Source organism: Magnusiomyces paraingens (assembly GCF_902498895.1).
Source record: "Magnusiomyces paraingens strain CBS 517.90 genome assembly, contig: contig2, whole genome shotgun sequence".
Taxonomy (NCBI): Eukaryota; Fungi; Ascomycota; class Dipodascomycetes; order Dipodascales; family Dipodascaceae; genus Magnusiomyces; species Magnusiomyces paraingens.
Genome location: NW_022474068.1, coordinates 3,373,726 through 3,400,105, shown reverse-complemented (window position 1 = coordinate 3,400,105; position 26,380 = coordinate 3,373,726). Strand labels below are relative to the sequence as shown.

The 26,380-nt window shown below is 35.0% G+C and overlaps 8 protein-coding genes across 8 annotated transcripts; 2 read left to right on the top strand and 6 right to left on the bottom strand.

Annotated features, from left to right (window-relative positions):
* Positions 1 to 524: 524 nt before the first annotated feature.
* On the bottom strand, positions 525 to 6,567 carry SAPINGB_P002813 (uncharacterized protein; the record flags this gene model as incomplete). The annotated part of the gene is made up of 3 exons (XM_031997531.1): positions 525 to 2,687; positions 2,744 to 6,046; positions 6,115 to 6,567. The coding sequence occupies 3 exons, from the start codon at positions 6,565 to 6,567 to the stop codon at positions 525 to 527; spliced, it is 5,919 nt and encodes a 1,972-aa protein (XP_031853422.1).
* A 561-nt stretch (positions 6,568 to 7,128) lies between these two features.
* SAPINGB_P002812 (uncharacterized protein) lies at positions 7,129 to 8,471 on the bottom strand (the record flags this gene model as incomplete). The annotated part of the gene is made up of 3 exons (XM_031997530.1): positions 7,129 to 8,268; positions 8,320 to 8,376; positions 8,436 to 8,471. The coding sequence occupies 3 exons, from the start codon at positions 8,469 to 8,471 to the stop codon at positions 7,129 to 7,131; spliced, it is 1,233 nt and encodes a 410-aa protein (XP_031853421.1).
* Positions 8,472 to 8,884: 413 nt separating this feature from the next.
* SAPINGB_P002811 (uncharacterized protein) lies at positions 8,885 to 10,467 on the top strand (the record flags this gene model as incomplete). Its single annotated transcript, XM_031997529.1, has 3 exons — positions 8,885 to 9,038; positions 9,092 to 9,175; positions 9,293 to 10,467. The coding sequence occupies 3 exons, from the start codon at positions 8,885 to 8,887 to the stop codon at positions 10,465 to 10,467; spliced, it is 1,413 nt and encodes a 470-aa protein (XP_031853420.1).
* A 147-nt stretch (positions 10,468 to 10,614) lies between these two features.
* On the bottom strand, positions 10,615 to 15,523 carry SAPINGB_P002810 (uncharacterized protein; the record flags this gene model as incomplete). The annotated part of the gene is made up of 2 exons (XM_031997528.1): positions 10,615 to 15,292; positions 15,342 to 15,523. 2 exons carry the CDS (start codon positions 15,521 to 15,523, stop codon positions 10,615 to 10,617), a joined length of 4,860 nt encoding a protein of 1,619 aa, XP_031853419.1.
* Positions 15,524 to 18,144: 2,621 nt separating this feature from the next.
* Positions 18,145 to 20,595, top strand: SAPINGB_P002809 (uncharacterized protein; the record flags this gene model as incomplete). The annotated part of the gene is made up of 1 exon (XM_031997527.1): positions 18,145 to 20,595. One exon carries the CDS (start codon positions 18,145 to 18,147, stop codon positions 20,593 to 20,595), a length of 2,451 nt encoding a protein of 816 aa, XP_031853418.1.
* Positions 20,596 to 22,493: 1,898 nt separating this feature from the next.
* On the bottom strand, positions 22,494 to 23,067 carry SAPINGB_P002808 (uncharacterized protein; the record flags this gene model as incomplete). Its single annotated transcript, XM_031997526.1, has 2 exons — positions 22,494 to 22,811; positions 22,990 to 23,067. 2 exons carry the CDS (start codon positions 23,065 to 23,067, stop codon positions 22,494 to 22,496), a joined length of 396 nt encoding a protein of 131 aa, XP_031853417.1.
* Positions 23,068 to 23,818: 751 nt separating this feature from the next.
* SAPINGB_P002807 (60S ribosomal protein eL8) lies at positions 23,819 to 24,903 on the bottom strand (the record flags this gene model as incomplete). Its single annotated transcript, XM_031997525.1, has 3 exons — positions 23,819 to 24,511; positions 24,561 to 24,599; positions 24,901 to 24,903. 3 exons carry the CDS (start codon positions 24,901 to 24,903, stop codon positions 23,819 to 23,821), a joined length of 735 nt encoding a protein of 244 aa, XP_031853416.1.
* Positions 24,904 to 25,295: 392 nt separating this feature from the next.
* On the bottom strand, positions 25,296 to 26,021 carry SAPINGB_P002806 (uncharacterized protein; the record flags this gene model as incomplete). The annotated part of the gene is made up of 3 exons (XM_031997524.1): positions 25,296 to 25,376; positions 25,438 to 25,640; positions 25,856 to 26,021. 3 exons carry the CDS (start codon positions 26,019 to 26,021, stop codon positions 25,296 to 25,298), a joined length of 450 nt encoding a protein of 149 aa, XP_031853415.1.
* Between the last annotated feature and the right edge of the window lie 359 nt (positions 26,022 to 26,380).

The window sequence follows — 26,380 nt, the reverse complement described above, 5'->3', positions numbered from 1 at the left end:
AGAGGGGAGAGATTATGAGGGGACCTTGTGGAAGAAGGGTTTCAGTCCAGTGCACACCACCAAAGGGATTTATTAACTAATTGCTAGTTACAAAATTAGCTAAGCCAAAACGCCACTTGAGAAAAGTGTGGGGGAATAATTCTTTTCCCCTCAATAATGAATAAATAGTCTTGTAAAGTTCATTAAAAAAACATATTTAGGATATAAACTATCTACATTTAACTAAATATATATAAATTGTTGTTAAAATTTATATATCATATATCTATTTGATCTTTTTCACAAAATCTGTTTTTTTTGGGTGTGGCCTGCTGATTTCTTTATCTTATTATTATATCTATGCTTCATCTATTTGATAAGCCCAATTTGCAATCCTAACCCTAGCATTGATCACAAGACCTAATAACAAGTAATAAATTTCTTGAAATTTAAAAAAAAAAAATCGTTCTTGGTTAATTTAATATAGTATTTTAATACATAATTCATATTATTACAAAACCTCTAAAATATAACTAATTTAATTATCAATTAACTGAAACCTCCATCTCATATCTAATATCTAAAGCATCATTGACACAATAAAGCATCAATCGACCACCTTTTCTGGCTTCAGGAATCGTCAAAGATGCATCAATCTTTACGTCCTTACCTTGACCACGACCCTTCTTTTGGTTAGAAGAGCTGGAGGCAGTAGTGACAGATTTGTTCTTATCACCTCCAAAATAACCTCTAGGAGAACCTCTAGTTAAAGCGACTAGTTCGTCCTTCTCTGTATCCCCAACAATGATAAACCAACTTTCTTTCTGAACTTTGTGGAATTTGGGTGTATATACTTTAAAATCATTGGAAAGAATAGCAGAATTTTTATGAGTTAATACCACTGAGAGAACATTTTGAGCAGAATCGAATTTAGTCGCAATATCGACAATAGGAAGTGAATTGGCAATTCGTGAAAATTCATTCCTTTTATTCTTGAGAACACCAACCTTACTCATAAGGTTTTCCAAAGTTTGGCCTTTGACATTTGCAAAATCTTTGAGAGTGGTTACACGGCTTTTATCATCGGGGATAGGCATCCGAAGTAATGTTGTACCACTATCATTTTGCCGCACTGGATGAGAAACAGGAAGTGGCATTAACGTCAACCCTGGAAGTGCAGAAACAGGATCATCATCAAACCAATACCCTTGCTTCAAGCATTGCATAACGCTAATCAAAGTGAGAACAGTGGATAGATATCCAAGGACAGTAGCTGTGTCAACAGCAGCTTGTAGAATACGCAACGCTTGATCCAGTACTGTAGTTGTATCCTGAATATAATCAGTGATTGGGAGATCGACTCTGCTCATATAAGCTTGAAGTAACAAATAGGACTTCACATGAGGATCCCACATAATGAGATTCATCTCCTCACCTGGATATCTCATTTCTTGAGACATTTCAATATTAACCAAATCTTCATTATGACGAACTGGAAGTTCATCATACTCAGAAGCTAAACAGAGCCATTGCAAACAATCTTTAAAGTTTGGCTTCCGATGCATATGCTTCAAAAATGTATGCATGGTTTTATGGGATAAATAATAGTATGAAGAAATATTAAGGAACTCAGTGGGAACCAATTTTCCATCATAAGTATTTTGTAAGCAACCAGCTTCATGGAGATCGCTAATAGACTTATCAACTAAATTGATAAGCCATTTGTTGATACCGTCTTCAGTAACATCTTCAATGCCGTAATATGTTGGATTGTAGTGAATGCGGCGAAAAAGGAATGTCCAAGTGAGGAAATCCAAAGCCTCTTGTCTTGTTTTTATGGTCCTAGACGTCACTTCAGCGCCCAAGTGATCTGTCAAAACCTTGTGCAAAGATGACTCCACAGGAAAGCCAGAATTCAAAAAGTATTTGTAAAAAGGCTTGGTGGATTCTTTTGTAAAAACAACAGCAACACCACTAGTATCAAAAGCTGGTCTGCCAGCTCTACCCATCATTTGCAGAACATCGGTGAGGTCCATGTCTTTATAAGCTTCTATCTTTGCATCAAAAAACTGTGTGCCTTTAATGACAACCAAATAAGCCGGTAAATTAACACCCCAGGCCAATGTACTAGTCGCAACAAGAATTTGGATTTTATTGTTGGCAAAAAGCTCGTGGCTTAATCTTCTGTCAGAATCAACAAGACCTGCATGATGAAGACCAATACCAAATTGTAAAGACAACTTTAGTGTGTCATCTACAGCGATAGAAATCGCTTCCTGAAGTTCATCTTCATCCATTGAAAGAAATCTTCGAGGGTTGTCTTCCATTCCAAGCATATGAATCAAATCAAGTGCTGTTAATCGAGTCTGTCGACGAGAAGCAACAAAAATAAGTACCGGCTTAGTTGGCGAATGCTTTTTAATCGCAAGAAAAGCAGGTTTATTCATGGACTTCATCAATGGGCAAAATCCCATGTTATCAGGAAATCCATCAATATACATTTCCAATGGAACTGGTCTTACAGTAGATGGGAAGTTAAACAAACCTTCATCCCGAACCTTAAGCCAACTAGCCATGTCATAAGCATTGGCTATAGCACTTGAAAGACCCAAGAGTCGCACCGGACGCGCAGTCTTAGCCGAAACAAAATTCATACGACTGACAATCATCTCTAAAATTGGACCACGGTCACTAGCAAGTAAATGAATCTAAATTTTTAAATGTTAGCGTTAAAAAAAAAAAAAAAAAAATAAAAAAAACTCACCTCATCCATGATAATAAGGGAAACTTCCTGTACAAATTTTCTGCTCTGCCAATTTCGACTGATACCGTCAAACTTTTCAGGTGTAGTAATGATGATGTCAGAATTTTTTATAGTTGAAGAATCCGGTGTGCTATCACCTGTTAATTCAACAAGCTTGAGATTCAGAGGCTTAGTTATTCTAGAGTTCCAATCATCAACTCTTTCTCTGACAAGAGCCTTCATTGGAGCAATATAAACAACTTTAGATTTTGGGTATGTCTTAAATGCCCACCACATCGCAAGTTCTGCAGCAACAGTTTTTCCTGAACCAGTAGGAGAACCAAGAAGTATATTGGTATTAGAGTTGTAAATAGGATGAAAAATCATGGTTTGCATTGGATTAAAAAACCGAAACTTGAAAGAATATATTCCCTCAATTGCTTTATTATCAAGTGCTGTTATAGGAAGTGGTCGCAGAGGAAGAAGTTTAGTAGATATAGACTCAGCTTCGGGACGAATAAGATGCTGAAATGAAACAGGCATCGATGATTCAGCACCAGCCCATGTATCAGAAACAACTCGAATAACAATTTGGGAGGGAAGTGGATCCGCCAAAGGAACAGTGAAATCAAGTAAATGAGGATTATCAAGCTTCTGTCGTGATAAAATAAATTTTTCATAATGAAGAAGCTTAAAGTCATCGGATTCTTCAACCCACACCCAGAAAAATTGTGCATTTCCATGAATCCTACTATCCCAAATAAACTCAGGTTCAAGTGTTATTTTTATTTTCAAAACACTTTTAGTAAGAGGGGCAATTTCTGACTCTATATGAAGAGTAGGAAATCGATCCAAGTAACGGGCAACCAAAGAGGCTGACTTTTGATTATGAATCAGTTGTCCAATTTCACCAATTTCCATGTCACGTAAATCAGATATTTGTGCCCCACTTGACTCAAGATTTCGTAGAACTTGGTGTGGAAGGTCGAATTGAGCCAGAGGGTGTTCAAAAGACCATAAGCGATTTTCAACAGATTTGCAAATTGAAAGAAGTAAATTAGCGAGGCGCCCCCATCGGCGATTAAGAGCAAGAAGAAAAAGAGCGCGGCAAATACGTGTAGAATTTTGGGCAACATATGCAGCATCAGAAATTAAAGCAGAATCTTTAATGGATGCATTTGAAATGTAAGCCTGTAATAAAATATTTGTTTTGCCTTGGGGAGAATCAAAATCACCAAGAACTTGACAAGGAGAAGATTCTTCCATAAGCAATTTTAGTTCATTACCTTCTTCTTCTCTAGCCTTGATTCCATCAAACTCGCCACTCATGCTGATCATTGAAAACACATCGGCCTCCGTCGCAGCAGGGTTCATTAGTTTATTAAAAACTTCAACGCTAGAATTAAGCAAATAAAAATCAGAAGCAACGCGGCCAGTGTCTTTGGAAATGAAAGTCCCGGTAACATCGTCGTAAACAATCATTTGTAGTAAATGTAATTTTCGAGCGGCATCAATAATTAACTTTCGGCGACGCTCTCCTAAAAGAGGGTCCTCAGAAACATCTTCCCACCCGAGTCCATAAGCAAGTGGATTCTTTCGCATTCGAACAAATAAATAAGTGTAGCCTAGCCATTGGACACCTTCATCAATACTAGTTACTGTACCTAATGCAATTTCGGCGTTAAGATTATCCTCTATTCTTGTAGTTAATTTGGATTCGATGGGATGTTGTTGTGTGATTGCTGATAGATAATGAGAAAGTCGATCAGATGTGGTACATAAAATGCCAATACCAACTTGTTCAAACTGAGGACGACCAGCTCGTCCAAAAATTTGAATCACATCAGTGATGCTTAAGTCCACAAAACCACCTCGTTTAGCATCATAAACTTGAGTTCCTTTGATCATAACAACGGCAGCTGGAAGATTTACACCCCATGCAAGAGTAGCTGTACAGCAAAGAACTTTAATCGCGCCATTAAGAAACATTTTTTCAGTTAAGTTACGCTCCGAACGCAGCATTCCAGCATGATGGATTCCAAATCCACCCATAAATAGCTCTTTCATGTCTCTATTCTTCCATTTGGACATCTCTCTTTCAAAAGAAGAGTATGAGTCATTGGTCGAGCAATCGAATAGATAAGTATCATGCATTTTTTGTGCTTGAGAAATATAAGAACGAGCTGTGTTAATTGTGTCTTTTCTCGAATGAACGAAAACCATAATTTGATGGCCCTCATTAAGCATTTCAACAAGTTTGTCATATGAGATGCGATTTATTTCGTCTCTTGCTTGCTTCGTTCCAGCTTTTGCACGAATAGCAAGAAACTGTTGCTCCAAAGGAACCGGTCTAAATGAGTCGTCAAAAAAAAATAGTCCGGCCATAGGATTTACTCGAAGAAACTCAGCAACATCTAAATAATTGGGTAGAGTGGCAGATAAACCAACGATTCGAACCATAGACTGTGTGCTTTCGACCTGGCGAAGAGTACGCGCTACCAAAGACTCTATGACAGCACCGCGATCTTCATGAAGTAAATGTACCTCATCTATAACTAAAAGACGGACTTTAGAAACTAGTTCATTATCACCAGTAGATTTTCTTGTAACAACATCCCATTTTTCTGGTGTAGTGACAATGATCTGAGTCGAAATAATTTCGCTTCGTGTTAGTTGCATGTCACCTGTAAGTTCTCTAACAGATATCCCAATCCAAGAAAGTCTTTGCGACATTTTCTCCACCACTTCGGCTGCTAATGCTTTAAGAGGGGCGACGTACACGATTTTAAAATTCGATAAATCAACAGAATAAGACTGGGTATTAGGATCAAACGTACTGTAATTGTTTATTGTGCTTAACATTGTTAAGAGTGCCACATCGGTTTTACCAGCACCAGTGGGTGCACAAACCAGCATATTTTCGTGGGTTTCATAACCAATCGGATAAACTAATGATTGCATGCGGTTAAGAGTCTTGTATTTTTTGAAAGTCCCCTGACACAGTTTGTCTAACTCTTTGATGGGAATCAATCGGGGTTCAACAAGAGGTTTTTTGCTGCTAGCTGGAATAATAACTTCTTCGTATTTTTGCTCGAGAGTTCTTGTAGTTCCAGCCGGTAAAGAATATTTGGAGCCAAATGCATTAAGAATACTGCCACCAGTGTCACGTTTATAAACGTGTGGATATTTGATAGTAGCTGGGGCCAGTTGAAGATTACTATTAAGCCGCTGAGTCTCGCGTTGATTTAGCACACGTTGGTTTTCAATCTCTTCAACTGTCATTAAATGGTAATTAGTCTCTTTTTCTAAGTCTTGAATCCGGATCTAAAGAATCGTGTAAATTATCTAAATTAGTCTAAAAAATTAAAAATAAAAAAAGAATAGATACTTACACTTTGTTGAATTTCATTTCGACGAGAAATAAGTTCGATGACAAGTTCAAGATTATCGTATCCCAGTATGTCTGGAAGAGAAGATTGAAGCTCCTCATCTGGTGAATCTGAAGTTAAAATTGATAACACAGTAGAATATATCTCATCCCCATTCATTGATGTAGTTATCGAAAACTTAGATAATTGAGATTTAAGCCACTCAAGATTGGTGTCGTGAGTTCTGGAATCTTGTTTTGTGTCCTCATCAAATGATTCGGCATCGCTGCTGGAAAATGATTCATCAAAAATAGTAAGCTTGTCAATATCAGAATTATGTATTGAATCTTTGTCAGGAGATGAAAAATCATCAGGAAGTCTAAGTGATTCGAGTTGAAACTTACTGACAGCATCTTGCATTTGCGTGACACTGTCTAAAAAAGAATCAAACGAATGAATAGGATCTTGAGAAACCATTATTTATGGAATCAGGAAGACAGATATAAAAAGTATTTCAATGTTGTAAATATAAAAATAATTTTGATTATTTATACTGATATATAGATTAAAATGTTTGAAAATATAAAATTTCAGTGCGGGCGAAAATTACATGCTGATAAAAAACAGTTTGAAATAATTTATGGTCGAGTCATAATGAGTAAGTTATTAAAGGGTGTGATTATAAATAGTTGAAAGTGGACATGTAAATTTTGTTTATGTAATATTAACTTGTGTAATTACAGGATAATCTATGTTGTAATTTATTTGAAGTCCATGGAATATTAATATTGTGCTTTATATTTAAAACTTTTAACTAAACAATGCTGCTGTTAAATTTATTTATATTAGTACTCACTGTAATTTAAAGTACATTAATGCAAGTTATCTTAACTATTATATTGAGTAAACTTATAATATAATTATATTATTTCACGGTACTCTTAATGGATAACCTGTTAAAAAATATTGTATTAATCATATAATTAAATTACTTATTTGTTAGATTAATTTATTGAGTTTGGAGTAAAAAAGTTGAGCTTAAAGCTTTTCGTCAGAAATTTGCTTTAGCTCAGAGATCCAACCAAGAATCTCTGATCGGTTTTTAATAGAACTAGAGCTAAATTTATCAAGATTGTTTTGAATTTGATCCATTGCCTGCTTCCAAGAATATATATCGTTCTTTAACGCTAAAACTACTGAATCAAAATCTTTTATTGACTCATTGGCTATAAGCGCGTCCGTATGAAGATCACGTAAGCTATTTAGTCGCAAAAGCACTTTTGGAATAACTATTTCAAGTTTCTGAATTATTGATATTTTGCTGTAAAGTTCTCTGATTTGTTGATCTGATGACACATATGTTTCGTTTCCATTTAATGTATCCGAAGGATTTGGCAAAGTTGTTCCAGTTTGTTTGCGGTTCACATTATGCAAAGATTTACTAGTAGATTCATGTAAATAGCTTTTATCTTTCAAATCTCGTATTTCCTTAATAGACTGTATCAAAACGGTGAGATTGTTTGCGGAAGCCTCAAGTGAGGCGGGTGAACTAGTAATAAGTTTTAGTCTTTGTCTAATTTCTTGTAAAGAAGTTAGAATAGGTCGGTATAAGTCATTTTCAAGATTCATTTCATCAATCCCAATTGCACGTTCCAATGTTAAAATACGATTTTCTAATTCAGTTATTTTTGATATTAGAACCGATGATTTTTGTGATTCATGAGTTGTACTGGCTTCATTATTGATTTTCTCTAAATGTTGTAGCGATGTTTGAATTTGCAGAGATAAAGTAGATGTTTCATCTGCTCGCTCCGTAAGTTGTTGATCTGAAATAAAGTTATTAAGTTGAATTTTTTTTAAAATAGCTTCCAGTTCACTTAATTTTTTTTTATCATCTCCAAACTTTTCTAGTCGTGTTACTTTACTACTAGATAAAACCTCTTTCTGAACATCATTGACTTCATGAAGAAGACGAGCAATCCTTGCTTCAAGTGTTTCATGTACTTGATATGAATTATATTTTGATTTTACCAGGATATCCGATCTTTCGTTTCTAAAATCAACGCTACCCTCAGGATCTAATATTTTTGTAGAAAAAAATTGAGTAGCGGAATCAGTCGAAATATGAGTGTTATCAATTGATCGTCTTCTATTAGAAGGAAAATAAATTTCAGGGTTCTAATTAATATGGTTAAATTAATGTACTTGGGCGTTTTTCTGTTTTCTTACATCTATATCTGGAAATGTGCTGTCTGGAGTTTCATAAACATCGGTTGGATTTTGATCCTAGATTTCTGATTGGTTAGATAGGCAAGTTTAGTTGTGGAACTCAATCAAGTGCTTACAATATCTGGCAAAGATAAATATTTTCGTTGGGCCATTGTATCGCTTGTTATAATGAAAAATACAATCGATGAAAAAGAGACTGAAGAGTAGGTGTCGGCGAAAGTTCGTAAAAAACTAGTTCTCAACTTCCCTTCAAGTGTATTTTTTTTGCACAAGTGATAAATGTTTTAAATATTACCCGGCCTTGAAAACAAACTGCTAGTAATCTCAAAGCTTTTTACATGATCGACCGTTACTACAAAGCTGACGACAAGCAGATATATATCGCTATCGTCTTCAAAAAAAAATAAATAAATAAATAAAACTATATAAAAAGATTTATTTGACTCTTTTTACACTCTTTTTGCTGACTTTTTAGAAAAGCCCAAAGACATTTTTTTGGGGGGTTAAAAACCGTTAAAGAGCTATTAACAACGTTGTTATAATTTACTCACGTTCCAATATAAAGATGTCAAAAATAACTGGCTCAGCTGTTCGGAAACAAGCTGAAAAATACCTTTCCCGGATTTCTTCAAAAAATTCTAACTATAACGCAGTCGTTTCTTTAAGGCACCCTGAAAATGTTCTAAACGATATTAAATCATCTCTTGAAAAATCAGGGAGTATGTTATTATATGACGATTTGATTTTTTAGCTCCAGCTAACAATTTATTAGCTCTTTCTGGTAGTTTTTATATTTTGAAAGATAACTTTTGCACAACTGAACTTCCTACAGCATGTGGATCTAAAGCGCTTCAAGGTATGTTTTATAAAATGAAGAAAAGAACATAATTTAATATGATGAATTTAGATTATCAGAGTCCATATAACTCTACGGCTCATAAACTTCTTGAATCAGCGGGAGGAATTTTTTTAGGAAAAGCCAACATGGATGAATTTGCCATGGGATCTAATAATTTGACGTCGAATCTTTACCAACCTCCTGTAAATCCAATTTTTTCAGACGCAGACTTCAATCCAAGATCAACAGGTGGCTCTTCTGGTGGTTCAGCAGCAGCAGTTGCAGCAGACATGTGCGACTTTGCATTAGGAAGCGACACCGGTGGATCGGTTCGTTTACCAGCAGCCTACTGTGGAGTTGTTGGGTTTAAGCCAACTTATGGCCGCATTTCAAGATATGGACTAGTAGCATATGCACAGAGTCTTGATACTGTAGGGATACTGGCCAAAGATGTTTCTACCACTGAAAAAATTTACAATGTCTTAAACCAACACGATCCCAATGACCCCACTTCTCTATCTAAGTCTATTAGAAAAAATTTGGATCTTGATTTTCCTAAAAAAATTTTAAATGAAAAAAACGACGAAAGAAAATATAGAATTGGAATCATACACGAAACAAACTTACAAGATTTAGATCCATTTGTGCGTCAGGCATGGGTTGATTCACTCGAGTCTTTGCGTTCACGTGGCCATGAAATCGTCACAGTAAGTGTCCCGTCGCTTAAACACGCACTTCCTGTTTATTTTATTTTGTCTCCATCCGAAGCTTCATCTAATTTAGCTCGTTATGATGGCATTCGATATGGCCACAGAGCCGAGCAAGATCGTGAAGGTGATATTCTTTATGCAGCAACACGAGCGGAAGGCTTTGGTTCAGAAGTTCAACGACGGATTCTTTTAGGCGTGTTTAATTTAAGCTCCGAATTTTTTGGGAATCACTTTCAGCAAGCTCAAAAGGTGCGGCGCAAAATTCAGCTCGAATATAACTCTATCTTTACTTTTCCCAATGTTGTATCTTCTTTGAATACTCTTGGATCCTCTTCTGACGAGACAGTTGATGTTGTTATATCACCTGCGTCAAAAACTATAGCACCCACACATGAGGATATTTTCAATTCTGAAAAAGGAAATGGTGCAGTTAAAGCATATGTCAATGATGTTCTTACTGTTCCTTCAAGTATTGCCGGACTTCCTTCCATTTCTGTCCCTTGGGGGAAAGGTAAAGATACAGTTGGTATTCAAATAACTGGGCAGTTTGGTGATGATAAAACGGTTTTAGAAGTGGCTCGTTTATTGGAATCACAATAAGTAAATATTTTATTTAGCATTTGAAAATGCTAAAGTTTATACATTTGAAAAAGAAAAACTGTAAATATGTCTTAGAATGTTATTTTATTATATTTTTCTCAATTTTAGTTATATTAAAACAATAATTTAAGTCGCAAATCTATCTAATCATATCTCTGGAAGAGGCGTCAAAACATCAAAAGAGCCTGTACCGACCTTAGCGGCCTTACCTACAACAATTCTAGCACTAGGAGAATCAAGAGGGTCAAATCCAGAATCCAACACTGTAGAAGTCAGGAAGCTGCAAGTGGTTTCAAATGACATCTTCAAAAATGGCGACGTCATTGAACTCATGCCAAATCTATTAAATGCAAGATATGTACCATCTCTGGTCATCATATCAGCAATAAGATCCAAATGACGCAAGTTGACAGAAATTGCATAAGTCTTGAAAACATTATTAATTTCACGGACAATAGTGTTGCGAGCAGCTTCAACACCATATGTCTTAAGAACTGCGGAAACATCGTTCGAAAGAATTCCATTCACATCAATGAAGTCACCTTCATCCCATAAAGCCTTAAAGTTGACACCTTCAGTTACAAGAACCCGTTTTCCATCATGTTGATCTGCTGACGGGTGCAAGCAACGACCAATATTTGGAATTTCACGAATAACAGTTTGACGGCAAACCTCCTCAATCAAGCTTACGAGAAGAATCTTTGGGGTATTGGCAGGATATTCTAAAGAAAATTCGCACCATTCACCATTAAGATCGTCAAAATTAAAACGAGAAACATTTTTGTGACGCTCAACAATAAGGCTTTCACGAGCCTTAGCTCCTTGAGACATCTCTGATCGATCGACCATCTTAAACCCCGCATCACCATTAGACTCCCCTTCATTATCAGAGGCTTCATCATCATCCATATCAGAATCCTCTTCATCCGAGGTCTGGCTAGCTTTCTCCATAAGTTCCAGCTCTGCATCATCAGGACCATCATAAGAAACAGCCTGAGATTTCTTTGATTTTTGATCTTCATCATCATCCTCTTCAGCAGCATAAGATGAGCCACTTTCGCGATAGGTTATAGCAGATTCACTAGAAGGAACGGCTTGCCCAATATTGGAATCAGTATTACCAAATCTCTTAAACTCCTTCTTAATTTTATCTTCAAGAGTAGAAAGGAATGAACGAGAAACACATTGAAGGACTTGCAAATCAGAAATATCGTATTCGTTTTGATACTCATCTTTAGAAAAGAATTGGAATCTAACGTTGTAATTACGATTGATAACACCAGTGCCAACAGTACTAGTTTCCACAACAGTAACTTTATCGACAACCTCTGAAAGTAAAATACGACCAACACTCTTGCAAAAGATATCAGCCTGATCATCAGTGATATAATCTTGGATAGGGAGAGTCATTTGAGGAGTCATGATCTTTTCAGCGGCCGTCATAATAATTTCTCTCATACGTGGAATGCCGAGAGTGACATTAGCAGCACCATGACCAGCAAAATGAAAAGTGTTAAGGGTCATTTGAGTAGAAGGCTCACCAATAGATTCCGAGGCAATAATTCCAACTGCCTCACCAGGATCTATAGTCGATTGCATGTATTTAAGTTGCATGAGTGTGCGAAACATTTTTTCAGTGATTTGACTATTGCTGCCCTTCAAAAAAAGGCTGGAATTGTCTTTGATGAACTTGTCGAGTTTCTCTTGGAAAACGTTGGAAACACTACCCAAGAACTTGGCTGGATTGTAAACAGAAACTGTAGGGTCATACTTAGGAACAAACTCATAATGAGGTTCATCAGCATGACGCTTAAAATGCTTGAGTGCCTTCTTAGCATAAGAAACTGCTTCTTCAGTGTCCATATTTTCAAGCGTAGGGGGCTTGTGTCGAAGAAGTAAAGAGTTGAAATTGTCGTAACAAAACTTAAAGTTAGTTAAGTGAGATTCCTTGACAACATCAATAGCATCGCCGCCATAGATGAACTGAATAAGAGCACCATCGGAATCACGAACTGAATTGTCATAATTGACTTGAACACCTTCAAGTTGTTTAATGAGACAACGTTGTAAATATCCCGAACGAGATGTTTTAACAGCCGTGTCAATTAAACCTTCACGGCCAGCCATGCAATGAAAGTAGTATTCCTGAGGGCGAACACCAGAAAAAAATCGCTGCGCAATGTATCCGCCAGCTCTGGCATGTGTTTCAAATGGCTTAAAAGATGGTAGAGTCTTGCCACTAACCATGACAGGAACTCTGCGACCTTCCAAAGCTTGCTGTCCCAGTAGACACATGATTTGGGAAACGTTGACATTAGAACCCTTGGCACCAGATAAAGCCATGGCCTGCATAGAATTAATAGGGAAACGTTTCGCAGTTCCTTCTGGAACGCACTTAGAGACGATACTAGTCGCAACAGCATTGACCTTAGATTGAGTAATAGCATCAAGAATACCAAGCTTTTGATCATCACGAAGAATTTCTTCAAGTCTTCGCAAAAATTCGGGATCGTCCTCAGAAACATCTTCTTCTAAATTGGTTACTTCTGCTGCAGCCTTTCTGCCAACATCAGCAGCATTGCGAAGAATCTCCTTTCTCCAAGAATCACCCTCAGCAGTTAAATGAAGATCATCCATACCACACGTAAATGCAACTGACGTGATATATCTAGTAAACAGACGACCAAGAACTGAAAGGAGCTGGCCAGCCGTATGGCTGCCATAAATTTCATGAACAGAATGAACTAAACCATGATCGGCTGCACCATACTGAGATTTGTCCAAAATACCACAGATTAAACTTCCATCTTTAAAAATAACATCATTTTCTGTAGACCCTGTTCCCCAATACTCATTTTTGATTTTATTCTTCGATTTCAAATTCAAACCAGGGCTGCCTTGGGGTGTAATGTTAAGTAGAGCTGTTGTGATAACTTGTTTACCGGTCCACAAAGGAACAGGCTTAATGATGGCTGGGGGAACAGTGATAATCTTGCTTCCAGTGATGTGACCATCTTCAGGTCTTAAGCAACCGTAAATAAGTTGCTGGTATTTTTCTCTTGTAAAAAAGGTATCTTTGCTAGTCAAAATAACACCAGCCGAAATATGGTCTTGAATAAGACCACGAAGAGGCTTACCTGAAGTAGGTGTGAGATACTGAGAATCAGTGTTTGCAAGCATCATAGCTTCAGCACGAGCGGCCTCATTTTGGGGGAAATGCATGTTCATTTCATCACCATCGAAATCAGCATTATATGCACCTGTATTTGCATAATGAAGACGAAGGGTTTTCTCGCCAGGTAAAACGCGAACTTTATGTCCCATCATAGAAGCTTTGTGGAGTGTAGGTTGTCTGTTCATGAGCACAACGTCTTGATTGCGAATATGTCTATAAACCTTTTTGTTTACAACTGATCGTTTCAACGAAGGCGTCAAAAGTTGGTTTGCAAGAGCTGTACGTTCTTCCACTGACATGTTCGCAAGCTTGATAAGTTGACCAGATTCATCTTCAATCGCGGTAGCACCAGGCCAAATATTAGGGCCGTTAATAACAGCTTGTCGCATTTCCTGGAAGTTGTAAGAAGTTACAGGCTCAGGATAAGTGAGATTAACTGCAAAAACTGGAGGGATACCAATTTCATTTGTTTCAATATTAGGGTCAGGGGAAATAACAGAACGTGCTGCATAATTAACACGCTTTCCCATCATATTCTTTCGAAAAAGACCTTCCTTTTTCTCTAAAGTTTGTTTGACACCAGGTAAAACTTTTGTTGACCTACTTTGAGACTTTGTAGAATCCAAAAAAGCATTCACTTCATTTTGAATTTGAACAAGAGAATTCATAAGCTGAGAAAATGTCTGTTTGCGTTCTTTAGACTCAGTTCCATCAGATTTGAGGTTGGACATGCGCTGATTAAGGTCACGAATTCGCAATGATGTAGTGATAATACCGGAAAGTAAATCATTTTTAGGATTTGTGTGAATCTGATCACCGACTTTAGATGGAAGGCGAAACTTGGTAGGCGGGACCACAAGCTTACGAAGAAAAAACATCTCTCCTGTGACTGGTTCAGGATCATTGGGGCGAGAATGAAAAAGTACTTCAATAAGAGTACGTTCATTTAAAAAAAGAGAATTAAGAAGTTCCAAAACCTCGCTGGAAAGAATATATCGTGTTTGATTAGATGAAATTTGAGGAACTTGAACTGCGCCCTTGCGAGGTTCTTTTTGGAAAATGGTTCTTGTTCGAGTAACAGCCTTGGCAGAGTTGGCCTTAAAATCCTTATCGGATAATCCAAGCTCAAAAATTTTAGAGAACCCATCTTTGCGAAACTTGGGACAAACCATATGGCAATTATTACAAGATCCTTTAGCAACAATCTCTTGATAGAATTGACGAATGAGTTTTCTACGCTCTTCTTGTACCACTGAAGTATTAAGACCACTGTGTGTAGTTCTCCCTTCAGTAATAGCTTTCTTAATAACCTTATCCACAAAAGCATTGCGAATAGCAAAAATGTCTTCACTTTCAGTAGATTCTGAGTCACCATTCTCTTCAATAGAATGACTTCCAGATGATTCATGAGCAATCAAAGCTTCTAACTCTGAAATCTCCGGAAACAGACCATATTGAATAAGTCGAAGTTTAGATTCATAAATGTGAGCCGAAGAATGCGAAAGCTTAAACGAATGACAATAAACACATGCTCCACGAAGAAGAACGTACATCTGTGAAAAGAATAAAGGGTTGTAAATGGGAACAGGAAGATCAATATGGCCCATATGGCCAGGGCAAAATCGCTCGTCAAGACCACAAGTCGAGCAGCTTGGAAATTGGTTAGATTTAAGTTTTAATGAAAAATATTCAAACTTACACATTTTTGAGGAAAGCTCCAAGTGCTAAATCGTAAAGACCTCCCGGAACGGGATGTCCCAAAGCATCAAATACTTCAGGTGAAGTAATATGTTTTACAGAAAGGCGATCAATTTCTTTAGAAGATAAAACGCCAAAATCGACGGACTCTATCTGTGAGCCCGTAGGAAATGAAACGTCCATTTTTGTTTTAGCCTGCTATGATCGCAAAAGCTTCAGCAAAATATTTGGTGAACAAACCAAAATTAATGATAAACAAAAATACAGGAAATAGAAAAAAAAAATTTTTCCTTTTCACAAAAAAAAAAAAAAAAGGTGAAAAATCTTATGTAATGCTTAGTAACAATAAAATAAAAATATATAGTACAAATGGAAGGCATTTTTAATCATTAAATTATTAAATTTGAAAATATTGCAATTATTCAGAATCGAACGTATGTTATCGCAATTGAGGTAATTTTGCCTCATCAAAAAAAAAATTTAATATTAATTCCAAGCCTACATTAAAGAATTGAAAACAATTTCAAGTATCACAATTTAAATACTGGGTTCGATTCCCAGAATACCCCCTTTTCCTGAGGATGTGTACGGGAGTATACACCTAGACTGAAAACCATAGGCTACCCTGGTTACAGGAATGCCGACTCTTCCGTACAGTCTAAATAGCCTGCAGGTGATTGCGGGCCGTATCTCTGGCGGAAGAGATTAAGAAATACATGGGCGTCCGTGAAGATAAGTGGAAATGGGTTGGGAAGGTTTTGGGACCGACAGACTGGTTCTCCCTGTTCCTCGTAAGCTGGCATCAGGGCCCATCTTCCGGGCTACCGGAGACGCACAGAACAGAAACCACCCGTACTAAAAAGGTACAAATGAAAACCGGCAAGTCACATAGTCAGACAATAAAAGGATAGCGCAGATGCTGATGTTATATAATTCTATAACCCTTGAATAAAAACAAACAAACAAACAATCACAATTTAATCTTGGTCCATATTTGTCCTTCGGTTTTCATAAAACACAAAATTAAAAATTTCCCTTGAATAAAAACAAACAAACAAAATTAAAAATTTCATGTGAAAAAATGAAAAGATATTAAGAACAAAAAGGATAGCACAGATGTTGATGATAATTCTATCCCTTGAATAAAAATAAGCAAACAAACAATTTTCATACACATACACACACAGTTTAAATAATAAACCTCAAAAGCAACACAACACACGGCTGAATTTACGGTTAAAGCAATTTGTTTAAATAACATGAAATTTCCTGTTTGCAGCTAACTAGAATAAGAAGTGTTAAACGTATTCAATTTAAATATATTTTTGAATAAATTGGGAAGGATTGATGTTTGATCCTCCCCCAAAAGCTGGCATTAAAACTTATTTCACAGGCTGTTCAAGAAGCAAACTTCAAAGTTAAATTAAATTTTTATTTTAAAAACGAGAAATTATATGGTAGGAGCCAAAGAAATAGAGTTGATGATGTTGTTATTTATAAAACTTAAATAGAAACAAATAAATATATATATAACATTATATTACTGTTAAAAATAATTATTGTTAAAAAATTTATCTAATAAGTTAACTATATTTATTTCCATTATTAAGCTTTGTGGAATCACTTTTTAACTGGCCTTAACTTATCATAAGAGCTGTCTTATTGCCTGCCCCACATATTCCACAGTTATCTGTTTTAGTCTGTTTTAGACGACGATAAACCATAGCAATTTAAACTTAGCAGCTACAATTTCCAAGGTTAGCATTTAAAATAATTAAATAAGTTATTTTTTGAAAAATTATGACTCGATTTTTGGCAACTGAGTTTAAGTTTTTAATAAACCATTATTGCTTGAGTTTTATTAATTTTGTTTAGAAATTTATATCACTAATTAATAAAAAAAAATTGGAATGCGGAAGGGAATTCCAAGTTTAAGTTTTATTGTGAAATAGCAATTTTTTAAAAATAAAGAATTGGTAAATTTTCTTATTTTCTTATTTTCTTATTTTCTTATTTTCTTATTTCAACTTTTAGTTAAACAAAAAAAAAAATATCAATTAAATTTTTAAATAAAAAGATACGATCTTACAGGGTTTTGTAATATTTTAAAGCCTTATCTTGTTAGCAATGTTTTTTGCAAAGATATATCTTACTTGTATATAATGTTCTACTATGAGGGGGAAAACATGAACTGATCCAAATTAAAGTTAGGCTAGTTCATAAACCTGGGGCTTTGTCACAGTTTTTATGTTGCCAGTTCTTTTTTTCTCCCATTTTTTTGTTTAATCCCTACAACATCAATAAAACATTTTGCTGTGTTTTAAAATTCACACTGTTATTGAAATTATTATCATTTGATCATTCGGTCATAGAACTACTAAAGAAAGAAATATAACACTTTAATGCTGTCTGAAAAAAAAGAAAACCTATCTGGAAAAACAAAAAGTAACTTTACAAGCCCATCTAGTATTCCTACGTCATATGTTGCTACTGGAACTGGGTTTTTCACTAGATCCTGGGTGCCTGGACAAATATTGTCGACAGATGTTCCAAATTGTTTGAAAGAAAAAGTATCTCTTGATTCTTACGATGTCAAATCTTTGCTGATTCTGTTATTACTTTCTCTAATTGTCAGACTATGGGGAATTTCAAACCCACCAAATGTTGTTTATGAAGAGATGATTCAAATTCACAGAATAAACAATTATCTTAGTGGAAAATTTTTTTATGACATGAATCCACCTCTTTCAACTCAAGTTTATACTTTTTTTTCCTATTATTTTGGGTATACAGGACATTTTCCAATGAGCTCTTCTACTTATACAGGGCATAATTTTCCATTTATAGAGCTTCGCTCATTAGTTGCTCTTCTAGGAATTGTTTCAATAATTCTGTCATATTTGACAATTAAGTTGACTGGTGCATCAAGAATATCATGTATTTTATGTGCAACCTTTGTTACGGTGGAAACTTCGTTTGTATTGCAGCATCGTTATATATTCACAGCTCCTTTAGCTTTAACATTTTTTAGTTTGTCTATTTACTTATGGAAAAAACTAGAATTAAAACAGCCATTAAGCCTTGGTTGGCATGCTACTGCCGCGGAGTTAGGTTTGGTTTTGGGATGTTGCATAAGTACTCAACCTCATTCGCTATTCACTCTAAAATGGATCTGGTTTGCCTCTGTATATCAACTATGGTGGTCATTTGGTGACAAGACTCAAAAGACTTTCATTCGGCGACTTTTTCTTAACATTTTGTTTAGGGTTGTATACCTAGCTCTGGTTCCCTATATTATCTATAATACTACAATTGCTGCTCACTTACGGTTAACACCGTTTTCCGGGGAAGGTGACAGTCTAATTAGCGGACCCTTTCAATATTCCCTTATTGGTAACCCGAGCTCTGAAGTAGTCGGTCCAGTAGGAATTGGCTCTTTCGTCTCTATTAGACATTTAAAAACCCATGTTTATCTTCATTCCCATGATGAATATTTTCCTCAGGGATCATTCCAACAACAAGTAACTGGTTATGGATATCGAGATAGTAATAATTACTGGGTTTTTGAAAATGTTACCGATGCTGAAGCTTTATCTCTTCCACCAAGTAAACATCCCTTTAGTTCATTGAAAAATGATACTTACGTTAGGATACGCCATTTGCAAACTTCAAGAAGACTTCATACTCATAAAAAACGATCACCTATCACTGATTCCGAATGGCAATTTGAAGTGAGTGGCTATGGTGCTGAAGGATACCCGGGCGATTTAAATGATATTTGGAAAGTTGAAATTGTAGACCACCTTTCAAAAAATAATGAAAGTAAACAAGAAGTTAATGCTATCAACTCAATTGTGAGATTTAAACATCTTATCTTAGGCTGTTATCTTTTTACGCATCCAAGAAAACTTCCCGAATATGCCCATGATCAACAAGAAATAACATGTGCTCTTCTTCAAGGAAAACCTGAGTTAACATACTGGTACATTGAAACAAATTATCACCCAAATCATTTACCAAATACTAAAAAAGTCAAATATGAAACTCCGCCTTTCTCAGATAAAATGGAGGAATATAAAGAAGTAATGGAAAAAGCAAGGATTTCAGTACTAGATGAAACTACTGGATATACGTTTCCCGCGTGGAAATTACCCTTTTTAACAAATGGTATACCAATTTTCAGAAGTCATCACCGTCAAACATTTTTGATTGGAAATATTTTTATCTGGTACATGTCTTTAATCGGTTTAATATTTTACATTATATTTAGAATATACACACTTCTAGCTGTTCAAGGTGGTTGGAAAAATTTTGCACCTTTACCTGATGTTAAAGAATATGATCACCATGCTGGTGGATTTTTTGTTCTTTGGGCCTTTCATTATTTGCCCTTATTTTTGGAATCTAGGGCTTTGACAAGTGTTGATTATCTTCCCTCTCTTTATTGCACCATACTTCTTTTTGGAAAAAGTTGGGATTTTTTCACTAAGATATATGTTCACAAAAAAATAATCAGTAAGTTCTTTACCTTCATTCTTATTTCGTCTTCAGTTATTGTGTTTATATTTTTTTCACCGTTTACATATCACAAACCAATACTATCCGATCGATGCCATCAATTAGAACTTCTTAAAACATGGGATTTTGGCTGTTTTTATCATTTTGAAACATATGCTCAATATAATGCTTATGATAGAGACCATTACGCCGAAATATATTACCAATCTTTACCACCCCCAAAAGAAGAACTTGAGCCCCCGTCGGTTGCAGGATCTGTCCATCGGGCTAACCCAACAGAAGCACTAACTAAACGTATAAAATACACAAAGTCAGAAATAAATGCAGCTTTAGAAAAATATAAAAATCTCACTTCCCTTGACACAGAAGAACGAAAACAACAACTCTACGAAGAAGGTCAGAAAAGATTGGTACAAAGTGTTGTTGAAAGAATCAAAAAAGCACAAATGAAACTACACAACATTACAGAAGAAGAATGGGAAGAAAGAAACAACATGGGGGAAAAATACGTCCAGGAAAATACAATAGGAACTCCTACGGAAGAGATTAACCCTAAACATGTTTCTAGAATTCAAGCTCAATGGCTTCGTATTACAAATCCCCCTTCTGTTAACTTTACTGGAAAATCCTATGAAGATATGAAAGACCTCGAACAAGAGTTAAATAAAGCGTCAACCAAAATAGATGGAAACAAAACAAGTTGTGACAATAATAACCCAAAAGAAGCCATTGAATAAGTACTTGATTACAATAGTCGCTGTAAATTTAAGAGGAAAAAAAATAAATTTTTCGACTTTTTTTTTAATTTTTGTACATTTTATCCCATATAAAGTTTTGTATTAGCACTGAAAGAGCTTAGGCCTTAGCAGCAGCAACAGCCTTCTGGCTTCCACGAAGAGCGTACTTCTGGTTTCTGGCAAACTTGGGGTCAAGGTGCTTGAGAGCCTCCTGCTTGGTGGCAACTCTAGCCTTCTTAATACCGTTACGGTGGGCCTTTCTGATTTGGTTGTGGTTGGTGTGGTTCTTAGACTTAGCCATCTAAAGATAAGTTAGTATATAATCAAACATATCAAAAAAAACTCAAATCTGCATCATTCTTCCAGTTTATGATATTTAAAAAATGGTATTTAGCTTCAAGGTTTCCAATAGATCATTTTAATAACTTCGTATCGATTGAAACTTTTGAATATTGAATTTTACTAATCATTTAATATAAAAAAGTGGGACTGGAAAAAGACACATCAGATTGATTTTGGAAAGTTTCAGAACTTACTGTGCTGGTATTAGAGACTTAATATACAAAAATGCCGACAAATCAATTGTGCGTAACAGAAGAGAGAGGAAGGAAAAGAAAAACAAAAAGTAACAAGAAATTTTTTCGCGATCGCGGCTTGTGACACTTGGAAATTCTTTGTAACACCGCTTTGTATTGGAAGTTAATAATAATATATTTGAATCATGTGATTGATATTCCCATGACTTTTTATTAAAAGTCATTTATTATGACAAACCAAAATTATATGGCCTAGTGGTTATTGATGATAACCATAGTGACTGCTTGTGTCAATTAGGGCTATACCCTATAGCTTATAGAATTTAATTAAAGTTCAAACCGACTTATCCATAAGATAAATTATTAAATACAAACAAACAACCCAGTAAAGAATTAATGAAATTTTAGAAATAGGACCATTGAAACTCTCTTGAAATCTGATTAAAAAATCAAATACAACAATTTAAAGTAGTAACCAGAATTATGACAGAATTACATTTTTACTCCTCTTGAGTTGCCTGTTTTCTGTGATTCTGTAATGAGTTATAAAAAGCAAATGTTTATTATTTAATAAATTTTATTGACATTGTATTGTATTGTATTGTATATGTTTAGTGTTTTTAAATGTCAGTATTTTAAAAAATATATATATTTCAATGACAATATTATATGTTTGGCTGATAAATATAAGCATAGAATAACTGGATTACGGTTATTGGAGCAAAATGGGGTTGCTGTATTGAACTTTCTTATTTTTGTGATAAAATCATGATTTTACTTTAATTCAATTCAACTAAGAAACATCAGAAAAGATTTCTGTGAGGTGTAAAAAAATTTGAATGGATTATAATAAAAAGGCCAATTCATAATGATGTATTTTTTCTTTAGTATTTTTTGTAAGCATATGAACATTGTTTAACGTTCATTATAAAGTCAACGTCAAAATAAATTAAAATTAACAGAGGTTACAATTAAGAGTTGACCTCTAATTATTTTGTACCATCGTTTAACTATTTATGAATTCATGAATAAGTAAATAATCCTGATATGATGTCGTTAATAAATATTAATATTAAAATCATTTATTATACATTACAAAATTGCATCTTTTGCTTGATCTTAATCCCCCAAATCACACATTTTTCCCCCATAAAAAATTTCAAGTCTAAATATATTTATGGTAGTGGTGCTATACCGTTACGTTAGCCGGATACAAAGCCATGCACGATTTTTGTTCATAGCTTTATTATTATGTGGTAATTTACTGAATACATGAGAATAGAAGTCGTTAGATTTTGATGAGTGTATATGTATTTAATACAACGAAAAAAAAGGCGCATGGGAATAAATCAATCAGGAAAATTATTTGAGGAGCTTGAAAAGAGTGGAGGAGGTGTTGTCGTTAATGCAGTGTTCAAGGTGGAAGAATTCTTCAACGCAATCTTCCTTGTAGTCCAAGTCAGCGTAGCCGGGTTCCTCCTGGGCCTTGGTAACACGCTCAACGCACTCGTCAAAGTGATGCTTGAAAGAGTGGCAGACGCCTTCGGCAGCGTCCTCTCTCAACTTAGGGAAAACATCCTCAGCTTCTTCCTCATCATCATCATCGTCGTCGTCATCTTCTTCCTCGGCCTCCTCCTCGGCCTCTTCGGCTTCTTCAGTAGATTCTTCTTCAACAGTTTCCTAAACAATGGGTGTGAGTTTCTATTTTTCAAGTGAATAATAATTAAAAAAAGGGTTTCAGAAAAATAATAAAACGAAATAAAGTGTATTAACGTTATCTATGATAAAAAAAACAAAAATATAAAAAGGATCAAAAACGTTGATTTTTTGCTAGAACCAAATAAAAATAATTACTTACTTCTTCGTCCTCGGCAAGAGCGACTGTTGGCAATAAGGATTCAACAATTTCAGAGAGTAAAGATGCAAAGGTAGACATTTTGTATTTAAATATGGGTTTATAACTTGTTAATCTGAAAGATAACGTGTATAAAAGATTAATTGTCACACAAGGTGTAAAAGGTAAGGTGGAGTCAAAAAAAGTCTGGGAATATTGGGTGGTGAGACCTGTAGTAATGAGAAAAAACCTTAGCTAATTCCTTTACCAATACTAGCACAGATTTCATACAGAATTACAACCAGCAAAAGAGAAAAGAAAAAAAAATGTCAACACCTTTTATTTGATTGGCTGAAAAAAATTATATGGTTACCCCTACTACGCCCTTATCCAACCAAACATGGGTGATTAAAAAAACGTGACAGCTACTGAATCCAAGCAAAACGATTATCTAGAATAACATTAATATAACATCAAATTGTAAAAACAATTTTCAGGTAATTTAATTAAGGTAACCTTAATTATAATTAAATTTAATTATTAGCTTACAGTTTGTAATTAATGAAGTAGGTTGTAAAAAGTTTACTAGTGGAAGTCGTTTTACGCAAAATATTCGTGAAGTTAGCCTTTAGTTAAATAAGACATGAAAACAATTAATCTTCACAAATTGACTCAATCTTAACTTCAGTAGTTAATTTGTTACGTTAATTAAAATAGTAATTGTGGCAGGTAAAGTTCCACATTTGAATAACAAATCCTCATAAAGATTAAAAGCTACTATTACAAAGTCATAACGTCATTAAAAATCATACTTTTATTTTTCATCCAATCAACACTAGTATACAGAGTTAAATTAGATCTTGAGAGTCTCAGCAGCAAGACGAGCACGCTTCTCGATCTTAGCAACAGACTTGGAGCCAAGGACACCGCCACCCCACTTCTTGCGGGACTCCTCATGCTGAGTAGTGTAGTTAGACTCAATGGCAGAGAGAAGAGAAGAGAGAGCAGCCTTGTCACCAGCACGAACATCAGTGAGAGCAACAACGGTGGCAGTCTTCTTGTGAACAAGAGTACCAAGACGAGCCTTACCCTTAACAATAGCATAAGGGACACCAACCTTTCTGCAAAGAGCAGGAATGAAAACAACAAGCTCAATGGGGTCAACATCATCAGCAACCAAAACAAGCTGGGGCTTCTTGTTCTCAATAAGAGCAACAACATGCTTAAGACCGTACTTGACAGTGTAGGGCTTCTCAGAAGCATCCTGCTTGGTCTTGCCATCGGCAACAGCAGCGGCCTCCTTCTCAAGTCTAGCCTTCTTCTCGGCGCGAGTTTCGGGACGGTAGTTGTTCAAAAGCTTGAAAGCCTGAGCAGCAGTGCTCTTGTCAAGAACATGGCTGAACTGAGCGATAGAAGGAGGAACCTTAAGACGAAGAGAAAGAATCTTCTTCTGTCTCTGGAGACGAATGTAAGCGGGCCACTTAACAAATCTGTTAAGGTTGCGCTTGGGCTGAATACCATAACCGAGGCCGAAGCTCTTGGAAGACTGTTTAAAATTAGTAAAGTTCAAGTAGCATTAAAATGTAATAACTCACCTCAGTCTTGGCCTTAGCGGCAGAAGAAGTTTTAGCGGGCTGGATCATTGAGGAAACGAAAGTCAGTAAAATTCAACAATATGCAATAAACATATATAGGTATGACTTCGCAATCACTCTACTGTCTCTAGGAGACGCAGCCTTACGTGATCAAAGATACACGTAACAATTCTTAAATAGCCTTAAGAAGGCAGCTTTATGAAAAACTCCAAAAAGAATTGTATCAAAGAAGTAAAAATCGTGAAATATCACAAAAAGTCCCTTTGATATGTGAATGATTACTCGGTCTCCCTATATTTCCATTTAAAATGGAATAGGATCATTAGGAGACTGAACTTACCATTATGAAGATCTGGTCAAGGGTCTATGGGACAGTAAAATTCGTCTGCTGGTTAGAAAGGAAAGAAATAAGAAGTAAAAGTCAATAAATACATTTGAAAATTTTTTTTAATTTTTGGAAAATTAATTTTTTTGTTTGTATGTTTTTAAATTTGTGACTGCGTATTCCTATTCTATGTTACAAATTATCAATAACCCTATTTATTTTAATTTTTTGTAATTTAGGGCACATAAATACACGTGATATTTATTTATGTATGGATGGTATTATTTATTGTATTTATACAAAAGTCGCAGCTATTAGCAGATAATTAAAATTACAATAATAATAATAATAATAATAATAATAATAATAATAATAATAATAATAATAATAATAATAATAATAATAAAATATTACCATTCCAAACCGAGAGATTCCTCAATTTCGGCATTATTAGATACATTATCTTTAATTGTATTCCAAAGAATCAGGGCCTATATTTACTTGTTAATACCTAGTATAAATTCATCTGGAAATTTAATTTTAAAACCATACCAATTTAGTCCTTCTAATGACTATTTTGTCAAGTTTACAAAGATCATCCTCTAGTTTTTTGATTTCTGCAACTGTGAGAGGCTTGTAATTTGGATCCGTACTATCTTTGAGCTCTTCATTGACACTTTTAACTCTATCTTGCAAAGAACTTATTTTTGTAAAAAGCTCGGCATCGGTCGGCGAACTTGTGGCTATTTTGATTTCTGTAAATGTTAGTGAAGGATTAAAAACGGTGTCAAAAATATATTACGATCTTTTAAAATTTTAACTTGGTGATTAAGCATTTCTACTTTTTCATGAAGATTCTTTGCAATTTTTTCATCATTTGATGCAGTCACGCTTGACTCCAGACCATGAACCTTTTTTGATTCCTTTACTTGATAATTAGTACAGTAACCAGTTGATTATATTTTACTACTTCCCTGTTTAACCACATAAACAATTGTTTTCCCATATGTTTTAGCCAAAAGTTTGTTCTCTTCCACAAGGCCAGCCAATACTTTAATAGCAAGAGTTTTGCCAATAACACCATGAAGATTTGTGATTATATCTGTAACGGCGTAGGGTCTATTTTGCATAGACATGTAATCCATGATGATTTTAGTCGCTTATTTTTGAGGTTAGTTAATAGTCCCAATGATTAAATTTACTAACAATAAAGATAATCATTTGTTAATTATCTATATTATTATACTAGATAACAGAAGTCTAATACCCTCGTCAAGATCACAATCTTTTTTAAAGGTAGGAGCCATATTTGAATGTTTAATTATTTATCGCTTTCTTTTTTTTAAGGACAGGCTCACTAGAAAAAGTTAAAAAGAAAAGAGTTATACAAAAACTTATTTATTTAGACTATGTATTCTAGATGAAATTTTTAGCATGGTTAATATTAAACTAGGATATATATTTTTAATACAGATTTTTAATTAAAATAATTCGC